General features: G+C 35.4%; 1 protein-coding gene across 9 annotated transcripts; it reads left to right on the top strand.

Annotated features, from left to right (window-relative positions):
* Positions 1–3443: 3443 nt before the first annotated feature.
* Positions 3444–11479, top strand: LOC131036937 (uncharacterized). Of its 9 annotated transcripts, none has more exons than XM_057968955.2 (5): positions 3797–4048; positions 4661–4758; positions 5598–6750; positions 9309–9976; positions 10188–11479. In XM_057968955.2, the coding sequence occupies exons 3-5, from the start codon at positions 5660–5662 to the stop codon at positions 11204–11206; spliced, it is 2778 nt and encodes a 925-aa protein (XP_057824938.2). In that variant the 5' UTR covers positions 3797–4048; positions 4661–4758; positions 5598–5659; the 3' UTR covers positions 11207–11479. The 9 variants fall into 9 exon arrangements, with proteins under 9 accessions (XP_057824935.2, XP_057824933.2, XP_057824938.2 ...); XM_057968956.2 differs by lacking the exon at positions 3797–4048 and adding an exon at positions 4323–4458; XM_057968953.2 differs by lacking the exon at positions 3797–4048 and adding an exon at positions 4323–4465.
* Positions 11480–13905: the final 2426 nt, after the last annotated feature.

Genomic DNA, 13905 nt, shown 5'->3' with positions numbered 1-13905 from the left:
CTTAATGGGCCACTTAGCTTCAGATTGTTCTCACTCTCGTCACAGAGGTGCTGCTACTTGGTGGAAGGATGCTACTATTGATCATTTGATAGTCAATGCTTCTGATTTGGACTTTGATTGTTCCTCTCAAGAGGAGGATGTCTCCCCTCGGGATGAGATTGTGCCTCTTACTACTTTTGAAGCTTTTGTTGATCCTCTCATTACTACTGATGTGGCCTCTTCTATCCTGGAGGCTCCTACTTTCACTGCTCTTATTTGGCAACAATTTTCCACTCTCAATGATTCTGCTCCAGATGTTGTTCTATAGCAGTATGTTGTTGTTGTTGCAGACAAAAACTTTGCAGGCCCCCTTTGCTTGATTCTTCATTTGATGTCCGAGATAGTAGTATCACCTAGACTATTGTTTTTTGCAGGTGGAAGGGGAAGTCCTCCCCTCCTCCCCAAATCCCTCTGTGTCAAGTTTTGAGTGTTTCTCCCTACTCTTGAGTTGGGTTTGGGTTGTTGCTAGTTTGGTAGGCTTCTAACAATATTTGCTATTATTGGCTTGCCCGACCTTGTTTTGTTTGTACCCTTTTTTGTATTCTTTTGCTGCCTACGAGCTATTGTATTAAGGGTCAACACCCTTGGTTTTTGCTGCTTTTTCAATCAAAAACATGTTGCAATGTCATAATATTTAATGTACAATTAATTTATATAAAATTAAAAGGAGAAAATCATTAGTGTTGAGAAAGATGTTTCAACCTTGCACCACAATGTTCAAATGTAATTTCTAGGTCATAAATATTATTTTTAGCCCCTAAAAAATATTAAAATGATCTTCAATCAACTAAAGATGATTATGGTGATCTGTGAAACTCTCTAGAATCTTCAATTTAAAAAAATATCTAAACATATTCTTGAATCAAAAAGTTATGGCCTCTAGAAGTTAGACTCCAACTTCAGGAATATAAGAGCATCTGTTCAATGAATAAGAGAGTTGTAAGAGGGAGTTGTGCTTGTTGACAAGATTATTCAATGGCATATGAAATTTTATTATGGCTATCATAAAGCATCTTTCAAGTATTTGAATTAGTTTGAGCATCCAGGTTGGGAGGATAACTATGACATATTATGATATATTCTTACATAATTATTTTTATGATTTGGGTGTTGAAATTTGACTAGGATATTTGGGTTCTACTTTTGGGGGTATTAGTTAATGGTTTTGTAATTCCTCTTTGGCGGTTTCATCTATTGGTTTCTCTATATATTGGATTCTTGGGATGGATTTTGCATAGAGTATTTTAGAGGTATTATTATGTTGGTGATATTACTCTAGATTTGAGAGATATCTCGTATGAATTTTTTTCTTGAGTTGTATTATATGTGAGATTGTTGATAAATACATTGGTTTGAAGTTCATGGATAGTTTTTTTCCAGGGTTTTCCTATGATGCATCATTGTGTTATGGGGAATAATTTTCTTTTGTTGTTTATTTCTCTAACTTATTTTGGATTGCATTTTTGTTTATCTCACCTAGATTATTTTAAGAAGCATTTCTAAACCTTTTCTTCCTTTCAATTAGAACACACTTCAATTTATAAAGGGATGAAAAAAAACAAATCCACATAATTTGCTTGTAGGCCACATGTTTGGTTGTGAATGTTGTCTTTTGATATCAATAATTGTTGTTGATTTGATTCACCAAGGGGGGCCTTGACACATTCAATTATCAAGATGGTGAAGTCAAGAAAGTTTACTAAAACACATTCTATCATATCCTTTTTATGTGACATGTCATATAGTTCAATTTTGTGCGCCAAATCAAGTCCATGATGATTAGGATTGATCCTATGTAAAACTTAAGATTGAAGCACAAGTATTTTTGAGATTGTACGTATTCTAACACATTGATTGCATTACAACATTCAAATCAACTATATCAACACTTTGAGAGTGAGTTCTTAAGTAAAAATATTTAATCTAAGTTTTTAAAGGAAACACCATTATAAGAATTTTGTAAAGTGGTGTTTTAATAGTGTATTAGATTATCTGATGATTCATCACAATTTAGTTATATAATTTAAGTTAATTGTCAATAATTCATTTTTTTTAATTGATGGTTCACAAAAGCTCATCTTTTATCACCCAAATACTGTACAAGTTCAATACATATAAAAATACATACAAACAAAATCCCTCATAATTATTTTTCCTAGTTATTAAACACATAATTTGAACTACAACAATCCCAACAAAGTGGACCTATAATTAAAATATTTTTGTTTACTTAAAGCTTAATAATAGATGGGCTCTTCAATCGTTCATTAGATCAAGATGACATACATTTTAGATTGTTAGGTTAGCTATTATTGAGTTGAAACTCGCCCATTTTGTTTGGTGTATTTTAAATCAAGGGCTTTCTATTGGTATTAGATTGATTCATTTTGAGAGTTATCAATATTTGTTGTCCATTTTGAGAGTACAAGGAAACAATCAAACACCTCTTTTGTTTTTATCCTAGAGTTTAGGTGGTGTTGTATCAAGGCTTCAGATTTTTTCAAGCCTTTAAGATATGAACTTTTTTCTTGGCACATTATCCTACTAGGAGTCTAACCTAAAATTCCCACTAAGTTTACCCATATACGACATGCTTTCATATAGTGAAAATCCTATTTAACATTTGAAAAGAGAATTATGTTATCATTTTTTAGATGTATTATTGACAATAATTTCATTTATTCAAAAACTATGATATATTCCAATGTGTTAATGCAGATAATTGCGCAAGAAAATATAATTGCAATTTAAGTGGCCCACTTAGATGAGCTTCTTGATCATTGGGTTAATGTTGTTGTAGTGTTGCTAGTCTTTTGCTAACTACTTCACCCAATAGGGCAATCTCCTCCTTGAAAATATTGACATGGTAGGAATCATAGTGTTACATGCATGATGAGTCTCATGCTTGTTAATGTAGAGCTCGCAATCATAGTGCTCATTGTTGGTCCCATGCTTCCCATCAACCTTTCAATTCTTCTCAACCCCATGACATAGGTGCTTTTGGTTGGCTTGATAGTAACAAATTTCGCTGTCTTCTCTTAACTATTTCACCTCCGAGGGTTGTTAATTAACCTCCTAACAAAATGCAAATTAATGATGAACATGCTATGATGGTGCTCTCACATGTTGAGAGCCTATCCTAGATGGTTAAGATAATCCAATGTGAAAAATAAACCTTTGTGAACTGCGTGCTATTAAATTCGATAATTCTTTTAACTTAATAACAATATATTTTTCTATGTGAACTTATTATTTAAAACCCTGGCTTATAATTTAAAAACTTTCTACAATTAATTAAATAGCACTACTTCAATAAATAATTTATTAAAAAAGAATTACTTGTCCCAATAAAATGTTGCTAATCCCTGTTTGTCTATTTCTGCAGCTCTGAGTCACATTTAAGCTTCACTTGTTTTCTCATGTTTGGCCTTTTTAACTTCTTGAAAGAGATTGCGATGCAAGTTGGGCTATGTCTAATTGCGCTCACATGCTCAGATAACGTCCGTAGGAGGACTTTTTGTTCTGAAAATTTAGTGCCCATGATTCGATAAAATAGCAATACTCAAATGTTGAAAGCGAAGAAAAATTACAGTTTCCAATATGAAATGGAGCATCGGCACAAGCGTAGGCCTTGGCCTATTCCACGCCTTCATGAACGGCTTTTGGTTTTGTCACAGGGAAGGATTTCTTGCACTTCGAGGGATTGCGGGGCTGAGAGCGTAGGAGACATTGTAAGTGACGTCTGTCTGCATAATTTTTTAAGTGTTTTGCCAACTGTTCGGGCCTTAGAAATTGCACATTTCTTATAAGATCCCAGCATTCGTCTTCAAAGTTTGCGGGTGACCAGTGGGGAAATCAGAGCAAAAGTATAAACTTTTCTTTTGATTTACCTCGGCACCTGCATTTGTTTGGAAATTGAATTTCTGCAGTCGAAGGTCTTCCTTTGAAGTTTGACTGATTTGGGGATTGGATTCGACCGCATTGGGGACGACATATCAAATTGATTTTGGTATTCACTTTTCACTACTTTAAGCCTAAATTTTTATAACATAATTATAGTGTAAAAGGCATTGCCCCAGGGCATTTGGGGATTGGATTAAACCCACTTCATATAGTTTTAGATAGTCCATATTTGCATTAAATTAACCTTTCTTCTTCCACTGTCCATGGTTACTTGTGTTTAAACAGCATTAGACATAGCATTAGGAAATTTTGGAGCTGTATTAGACCACCTGGGGATTGAATTAAGCCTTCATTACATATTGGTTTAGGTACTCGCTCACTAATAAATTTTTTTCTTTCCTTACCATAACTGCATTAGGCCATTTTGAGACTGGTTTACTGTTCATAATATTGGTCCGGGTGCTCACTTTGTTCTGTTCATTATTTTGGAACTGGAGTCAGCCTTCAATTCATAATGTATTGGGTACTCACTTTCACTGGATTAAGCTTTCATCTTGCATTGTGTTTTAGGAAATTTTTCTAAAAAACAGTTTTAGAGGGATTGAAACTGACCATTTGGAGATTAGATTTATTCTCCAGCTTCATTTTATTTTGGGGGTTCATTCTGTACTGTAGTAAGCTTTCTTCTTGCATTGATTTTAGATCTACCTTGTATCAGGTATTCTGTTAGGAGATTTGAGGATTGGACTAGGCCATCTCGTGATTGAATTAGGCCATCTTGGGATTGAATATATCCTTCATTCTAAACTCATTTGGGTACTGAGTTTGTACTGTAATGATTTTTCCTCTTTTATTTTTTGGTACGTGTATTCTGGATTAGGCTATCTGTTAGAATGACCTGATTGTATGTTTTCTTAAGCTGGAATATAATGCATTAGGCTTAGAATTAGTATAATTTGAAATCGTGTTTCTTGCTCTGGAATACAATGAATTAGGCCGAGCATTAGCCCTGCTACATTTTATTTCTAATTTGAATATTTGTTTGTATTTTATATCCAATTTTAATGACTATTTTATGGCTTGGTAGTTGAATTGAAGTGTGCTCTGAATTGAAATGGTTTATGTTTTGCATGGAATTGGACCCTTGTCAAGCATTTATTTAATTCAGTTTGTGCAGTGAATTAGGCAATGGTACACACATATTGAATTGGCTTCTCCATTTGCATTAATTTATCTTGGAATATCCCGTAGCCTTGTCATTAGCATGTTTTTTCTTTTTCTTTTTCTTAATCTAGAGTATTTATTGTATTTGGGGTCCGAGTATATAATGATTGTGTCTTAAATTATATTTTTATGGTTTGATATCTGAACTGAAGCATGCTCTAAAGTGAGATAATTGATATGTTCGAATGAATTGGGCTTTAGATATTGTATTAATTGATTAAGCTTTTACACTGAATTAATTTCTGAATTTGGTTGAGATGACTTAAATTTTTTGCTCTGGCTTAGGCTCTGAATGATTTTACTTTGAATTAGGCTTCAAATTTTGTTGAGACATTTTGGACATACATGACGATGCTCTGATTCACTTTGATTGGACTCTGAAAAATTCTTCTGGTTGAGTTCTAAAAATAATATTCTATCGTGAGTGGCAGATTTGGCATGTGATTCACCTCAAATTCAATCTAACATCAAGACTTAATGTGCGCATATTGAGATGGGGTTTGGAAGCAATCCAAATATGAGGAGCGCTGAATATCTGGAAGGGATTCTTCCTGACTATGTAGGAATTAAAGGAAGAATAAGGCCAAGTAAGACTGCTTCGACACGTTTGGGTACATGCCTAACATGCTTGCAATTTTCCATTGCCATCTATGCAACTTTTCTTCTCTACATCATGACCCCTACATTGGATTTAAGGACAATGGATCTGAAGCCTAGTACACATGTTGCTGAGCACTGGAGAGAATTTATTACAAATCCCCTGTCTCACAATCCTGGCAATGAAAGCTCCATTGCCAATGCAGGATCTGTTTTTAAATATGAGGTTTGTGAGCATCAAAATATTAATTTTTCACAGAAAATATCAAATGATCAAAGGATGATAAGCATCAAAAGAGAACTCTACAATGAGATTGTAATTTTCCAGAATAGGACATTTGGAACTGAAACTTTGGAGGAGCTAATGAGATTGCCTTCTGCATGGAATTCCTCTTCAAAACCTCCAAAAATAATAGTAATTTTGAACCATTTCCAGAGGAAAACTCTCTGTGCGCAGCTTGATTCACTTCTGCATCAAACTATTCCATTCCACAGGATTTGGGTTCTTGCATTTGGTAGCCCAAATGAAAATTCCCTGAAAAGCATTGTGGAGACTTACAATGATTCAAGGATTAGTTTTGTGAGTTCAAGCTATGATTATAAATACTATGGAAGGTTTCAACTTGCATTACAATCAGAAGAATCTGATTTTGTGTATGTTTTGGATGATGATATGATACCTGGAAGGAAAATGCTACAGATTTTGGGACATGTTGCAGGAACCAAGAAATATAGAAATGCTGTTTTGGGTAGTATTGGAAGGATATTACCCTTTAGACAGAAGGATTTTACTTTTCCAAGCTATAGAAAGTACGGTTCCAAAGAAGCAGGCCTGTATTTGCCTGACCCAGCATATGGAATTATTGTTGACAAGATTGTTCGGGTGGATTTTCTGTCAAGTTCTTGGTTTTTACCCACAGATCTGCTCAAGACATTGTTTACTGAGAGTCCTATCACATTTGCAACAGGGGAAGATCTACATTTAAGGTATGCAAAGATGCTATTCTTCTTGTTATATGTAAACTTTCTGATTTGATTATCTCACAATTTTTGAGACTGGACAATCTTATTTGGCTTGTTGATAACAATTCCCAAAATGATAGATCTCTTGCATTTGTTATAGCAGTTCCTGCCCATTTCAGTTGAGAAACACAGAAATGTCATATAACCTGCACTCATCAAAACATTTATCTACGGGCAATGAGATGTTGAGGACCATCACACTTTCATGTCTGTCTAGACAAGAAAGCTGAAAAATCCCATAATTGGTTTTGTCAACTTCTCAAAGAAGCCTAGGGTCTTTTAGTTCTAGTCCACCTTAGCCTATAGTGGAAGTATTGAAACTTGCCTGTAGACTCAGAAGTGTTCCCTAGCATCTTTAAAGACTCGGGGTTGGAGCTCTTGTAAGGTTCTGGTCTTATTTTTCTTGAAATATCTTTTTTTAAAGAAAGAGGGAAAGTTTTATATTATATTAGAATGTTCCCATTTGTATCTGTCAAAGCAGAAGATAATAAAATTGCAGAGTTGAGGGAATGCAGTTCTGAATCATCACTCTCCGTTGCACTACATTCTGGACTTTGTCTACTGAAAAAACATCAATATACAAAGAACTATGAATACGGATGGAGCCCTGAAGTTGGAATCATCTGTTTTCATCATAGTTTCCTTTCATTTGAAGAGACATTTTGTTGTCATGATTTTTTATAGACGAGTTTTCATTACATTCTGTCCTCGAATCGTTAGAACACATGTTAGCCTTTTCTTGAAAATCAGCCTGATGCTCCTTTAAGTGAGAATTTTCTTGATCCTTTCTACCTTTGCTTATTTCAAATGGAACAGCTAATTTTATAATAGAAGGAAAAACATAAACCAGAGTACACCTCTAACAGTTTTCATACCCAGACAAATGATTCTTTACAGAGGGAACTTACCAGTTCATGGAAGACCCTTCATTTATTTCTATGCCAAATTTACTTGCCTTTTTATGAAAAGAGATTAGTTGTATGGTACCTTGCCAAAGAGTGAGAGTGCACTAGATTCCTGAGTTATTTTATTACATGATTTGGTCCATATTTGAGCTATTTGCCAGGAATCCAAGGGTGATGTTTTTATGCTATACAGCAATTTGTGAGTCTCCTATCCAGATGATTTCTTCCATGCCCAGTTCAGAAATGAATGGCTGGTCTTTTAGTAGAGTGCAGGTCTTTGCTATGTCGTCATTTGAAAATTTTCAGGTTCAACAATAATTCCTTTAATCTACTTATTTGGGTTTACGATGATCTTCCCAGCCCTGGCTCTCCCCAGGTTTCCTCTAGCTGTCCCATCAAACAACAGATAGCTATGGTTGCTTTCATGGGTTTTAGGTTTGTCTCTGATCTTCTTGGCATTATGTTCTAAACTCCTGCCTAAGTTGTCATGCTCATTTACGTCTTCTTTATCAGCCATCTTTTTCATGGCTTTTAGTTCAGTTACTCTGATAGATTTAATGATTATGTATCTACCTCTTCTATATCAGCTAATTTTTTTTATTGCTTTTACTACAGTTAGCTCTGATAGATTTAATTATTATGGATCTGATTTTGAAGTTACGTTATTTGAGCTCTTCTTCTCTTTGCCTAAAACAAAATCTTTTTCATTCTTTGGATTACAATTTACACACCTTGGAATTAGATTCCATATTTTGGCAACGATGCTCTATTGTTTGAGGGTTGGGTGTAACCTTTTTTTTTTTTGCAATAGTTTCTTCTTTGGAATGAGGTAAAATAATTTTGATATTTTTGAGCAACATGGCAATTTTTTTTTGTCTTGTTGCTATTCCATTTTGGAATCCTGGCTTGAGTATATTTCCCAATATAATCAAGTTGATCAAATCTGAAATATTTTGAATTTTTCCTTCCTTCTCAGCCATGAGTTGATATTTTGAAGAGCAAAAATTCCATACAAAGCTTGTTTCCCAAGGATTGTCAGTGGGGACCCAAGAAACATGATTTTTGATAAGATTCCATTTTATCTTCAGAAAGACAAAGGAAATGCAGAGTCCATAATAAGAACTAAAAAATTGGATGATATCTATTTGAAACATCTCCACTTTTTGGCGTTGATATGTATAGATCATATTGAATCTGGTTAAGTACTATTCTGAGGAAAAATGCACTTTTTGTTATCAATTTGTTTGTGGATCCGTCTTTCAGATTGTAAATATGTTACAGGGATTACAATATAACCGTTTAGAATTATATCTTAGAAGCTTAACATTGCTTTCTTGTGATTTGTCCTTCGGCTTGTAAATATATTAGAAGAGTTATGATATAATTTTTTAGCTTAATAGATTAAATATGGTTTCAAACTCATGGCTTTTATCTTATCCATGTAAAGTTAGAAATCCCTTTAGGGATCAATATTTGAAGTTCTCAAAACTGTTTTCTGTGATATTTCATAGCTCAGGTCAGGGGAGGTTATAAAATTTACATGTTGATCCCCTTTGAAATGCATTACTAAGATGGAAAATTCTTTAACTACCAGTTTTGGTTTGCCTTTGAATGCAGCTACCAGCTTCAAAAGTACAGAAATGCTGGTTCTTTTGTTCTTCCTACAAATCCAGAGGATAAAGAAACATGGGGAGACAGTGAGCACAGACTTGCATATGTCTCCGAGACAACTGTAATTCATAAGGATATAGTGCAAATTCGAGATGATCAATGGTGGAGAGTATTTTCTCGTGGTTATGTCACACAATGGGCTGCAATGTATCCTCAAAAAATAGATGCATTATTCTTTGCTCATTCTGTAAGTGAGGTTGTGGCATTGCGTCCGCTTTTTGAAAAATTTCAATCTGTTCAAGGAAAGAAAGCTTACATTGTTGTCTCAGGAGGGTCACATTGTCCATGTGAAGAGGCTGCTTTAGCTCTAGGATGGCCAAAACCAGTGTGCCATGAAAGGCGTTTCAAAATCTTTGATTTGGAACTTGATTCCGTTTCAAAAGCATCACACTCTGAGGTTTCTCTTGTCCAATCAGTTTATTCAAGCATGAAAGGGCTTCTGACAATTCATAATCCTTCTCTGGTAATCACAGTATCTGACATTGATGTGAATGTTAGGGATGGACTGAAACTGGCTGTCTCAAGCAATGAAAATACTTCTTTGACCCATTTACCAAGATCTGCTGTGCCTAAAGTTCTCTGGATAACAGATCTAAAGTCTTCTGTTCTGCCAAGTAAGACACCTCTCCTTACATTTTTATAAATAAACTCAGTTTTATTGATGATCCTGCAAATATTCTGTACCGAGAAATGTAGATATTAATAATTTTTGGTCATTTGCACTAAAAATCCAATAAAAGTTCTGTGCACATATAAATAATTTTTCTTTGAAAGAAATAGTACTTTGTATCCAACTAAGGAATTCATTTTTTTTAATTTTTGCAGATTGGAATCGAATGAGAATTTCTGTGAATATCATTACACAAAATAGGCCTTCATCTCTTCAGAGGCTCCTCAAATCTATCTCTCATGCCTATTACCTTGGAGATGAAATATTTCTGACTTTCAACATGGACAGTAAAGTTGACGAAGAGACATTGAAAATTGTGAACAGTTTCAAATGGCCTCATGGTCCAAAACATTTTAGACGAAGAATCATTCAAGGTGGTCTCATTCGAGCTGTTAGTGAGAGTTGGTTCCCCACTTCTGATGATGATTTTGGCTTGTTACTTGAAGATGACATTGAGGTTTCTCCATACTACTATTTATGGATGAAGTATGCTGTTCTAGCCTACCATTATGATCCTGAAGTTCATCTTCCTGAACTCAATTCTATTGCCCTCTATACTCCTCGGTTAGTTGAGGTTGTCAAGGAGAGGCCCAAGTGGAATGCCACCGATTTCTTCAAGGAGATTCACCCCAACATTCCATACTTGCATCAATTGCCTTGCAGTTGGGGAGCTCTTTTCTTTCCTAAGCATTGGAGAGAATTTTACACATACATGGGCACACGATACACGGCAGATGCCAAAAACAATTCTGTCCAAATACCAAAGTCAAGAACCAATGGTTGGCAAGCATCTTGGAAGAAATTTCTAATTGACATGATGTATCTAAGAGGCTACGTCACTTTGTATCCCAATTTTCCTAACCAAGCGAGTTTCTCTACAAACCACATGGAGCCAGGTGCCCACATTAATGCATCAAATAATGCTTTGAAGCACAAAAAAGAGGATTTTGAGGTGCCTTTGTTACAGGAAGATTTCATGACTCTCTTGCCAAATGGAAAGCTACCCTCTATGTCTAAGCTACCGGTTCTCAATTTGTTCAATCGGCCAGTTAGTTTAAAGGGTCTAAAGTCTGCTGGGGCAAAGCTTCATCAGGATGTGATTCTATGCAATGCTACAGAAGTTGTGATTGTAGATAATGATACCGGCCTGCCTTTACGTTGTGCCAAGTTTTGATTTTTCATTCATCCCGGACAAAAGCTTCCAGTTGAATTTCAGTTTCTCCCATAATGCTTCTCGTAGTATCATTTTAATACAGATGCATGATCAAAAGGTCTTCAAGGCGAACTATAGTTTCCTACAATAAGCCTAACCTGCTAAAAAATGCAGGAAAGATATTGTTTGTACTATTTTTATAAAGGATGAATGAAAGTTGTCAGATTCATTACTACCTGCAATAGTACACAAAGAATTTGGACACAAGGAGAAACTAATGCAATTTTTTTTTTATCTGGTAATTGAATTAGAGGTGATTTGCTAACAAAAGGCTCAATTAAACTTCAAAATTTACATGCGAAAGAACAGTGTTTTGTTTGACTTCTTAGGAAAGACTCATCAAGTACTCGCCTAATCCTCATGATTATACAAATATTCATGTTTCAGACAAGTCTGGAAAAAATATAATAGGATAAATGTGCAGGCTAGGTTTCCTCGAGAACAACCAATATCTGACATGGTGTCTCTCAATATTTACACAAAATAGTTAAAGGATTAGTATTTAATAAAGTGAAAATTGATTCTATTAATGTTCATAGATTATGATAAACAGCAACATTAGAAGCTGAGTGTAGAAATTAACAATCATTTAAATTTCCTGAAATTTGGGATTTACTTTAAAATAAGAAATGAGAATCACAAAACTACTTTTCTCTCTAGGCAAGAATGATAAATGATATAATCCTTAAAAGTATTCGAATAACTTACTAAACCTATATAAATTTGTATAGAATTATAAACAAATTACAATTGCAAAATTATTAATTTAATTCTTTGAAGATCTACATATATGGGACTTGTTGATGGGTGTCTTATGACCACACCAACATAGAATAAAATACCAAGGTATCTTATCCTCTCTTGAGCAAAATCCCGTGTACGCTAAGATTGCGAAAAATCATACAGGTGACTCCAAGGTTCTTCTCTATTAGATCCTCACGTGTAGATAAGTGATGCAAAAGCCTCCCCAGTTCTTGGCAATCATGCATCAACCAAAAACATTTTCTTTATTTTTTGCAGTTTCAGCATTTCATTCTACATTTTTTGGCATTGGTTCACCGGATCTTGAGGAGTTGGATTTTGCTTGAAGCCTTGAACATCTTTCTCATTCTTAAACCGCGGAGCATTTGGATCATTTTCTGACAAGTTATCGATTTCGGTATCGGAGACAGTTTTCTGGCACCAAAACCAGTTGGATCTATTTGCTTTGGTGAATCTACCGGATCCCTTCCATAGCTTGTGGAGCCCTGAGCGTTGATTCTGATGTTCCTTGGCGTGTGGCCGACTTTCCCTTTGATCCACACTTCATCCTTTGGATTTTCCGGAGGAATCTCTTTGGCCAAGACCGACGTTGTTGGTTTTACACGTTTGGTTTTGTTCTTCAGCATTTGATCCTTTTGGGCCGACCAGATCCCCTTGGATCGTATACATCATTGTAATTGAGCATTAGAATGTAGATCAAAGAAAATATAGAACATAGAAGCTAGATCTTAAGATTTGAGGTCTCGGTTGTGGCTTGTTCTTGTAATTGAGCATGTTTTAGTAGGCCAGTGAGCCAGTTTCTGTAACCCGGATGTTTTTGGTTGATTGTAATCAATTTTCATGATATAATTCATTATGTTATGCATTGCCTCCATCATATCCTTGTGTTTGTGTTGTGTTTACTCTTGCTGACTGGTATGGATTGATATCTTTGAGGTCCCTCCTAACCGGTGACTGCACCAAGTGGTATCAGAATGAGCTTTCATTCCAGAGATTGCGTTGTCCTGAGAATTTTGTTGTAGGGTGGTGGACTATGGATCTGACCTGCAGCTACAGAGGATTGGCATGAAGATGGCACAAAGAGGAAATAGGAATAGTAGAGTGTGTGAGAATGCAGATCCTATTGTGATGGAAATGTTGCGAGGAATTGCAGCTAGGTTGGAAGCCGTTGAGACAACCTAGAGAAGAGGCCGACATATTGAAGATGTGAGTGAAGATGAAGGAGAAGAAGCCCCGTCAGAACAAGTAAACCCACCGACGATTGATCTAGATGAAGAAAGGTTTTTAAGGGTTTTGAGTAGGGCGAATACTAAACCACATTTTACCCCACCATAATATGATGGAAAGTTGGATTCAGATGAATTGATGGATTGGATCTCGAAGATGGAGAAATATTTTGATTTTGAGAACACCATAGAGGAAAGAAAGGTGAAGTATGCCTGTACCTGGTTGAAAGGTCATGCATCTCTTTGGTGGGAGCATTTGCAAGTTGATAGAAAAAGAAGAGGTAAAGAGAAGATCAAAACATGGGATCAGATGGTTGCTAAGTTAAATCAAAATTTATGCCAGTTGATTACCAAGTGAATCTATTCCGGAAGTTGCAGAATTTGAAGCAAAAGGAATCTAGTGTAAAGGAGTATACCGAAGCATTCTACAAGTTGAATATTAGATCCAAACATGTTGATGACGAGGTTGAACAAGTTACAAGATATTTGAAGGGATATATCATCGTATGAGTAGAGACAAAGAGGTAGAGGTGGAAGGTTTTCCGAAGGAATATTTCAAGGAGGAAGATGATATACCGAAGGAAGAGGAACCTATACGGATTATAATAAGGACAAGGAAGTAAGCAAAGAAGGTAATTAATACTAGAAGGATGATAGAAATTTCTACCGAAG

Source organism: Cryptomeria japonica, chromosome 11 (genome assembly GCF_030272615.1).
Source record: "Cryptomeria japonica chromosome 11, Sugi_1.0, whole genome shotgun sequence".
In the NCBI taxonomy this organism is placed as follows: Eukaryota; Viridiplantae; Streptophyta; class Pinopsida; order Cupressales; family Cupressaceae; genus Cryptomeria; species Cryptomeria japonica.
Note: the sequence above shows the minus strand (reverse complement) of the source record. Positions and strands in the feature narration are given on the sequence as shown.

What these genes read in the sequence shown, in the direction of transcription:
- LOC131036937 (XM_057968952.2), top strand. Translation starts at nt 5,660, where the DNA reads ATGGGGTTTGGAAGCAATCCAAATATGAGGAGCGCTGAATATCTGGAA. An exon ending in GGGGAAGATCTACATTTAAG is followed by an intron (nt 6,751 to 9,308) that starts GTATGCAAAGAT and finishes CTTTGAATGCAG; the next exon opens with CTACCAGCTTCAAAAGTACA. An exon ending in AAAGTCTTCTGTTCTGCCAA is followed by an intron (nt 9,977 to 10,187) that starts GTAAGACACCTC and finishes TAATTTTTGCAG; the next exon opens with ATTGGAATCGAATGAGAATT.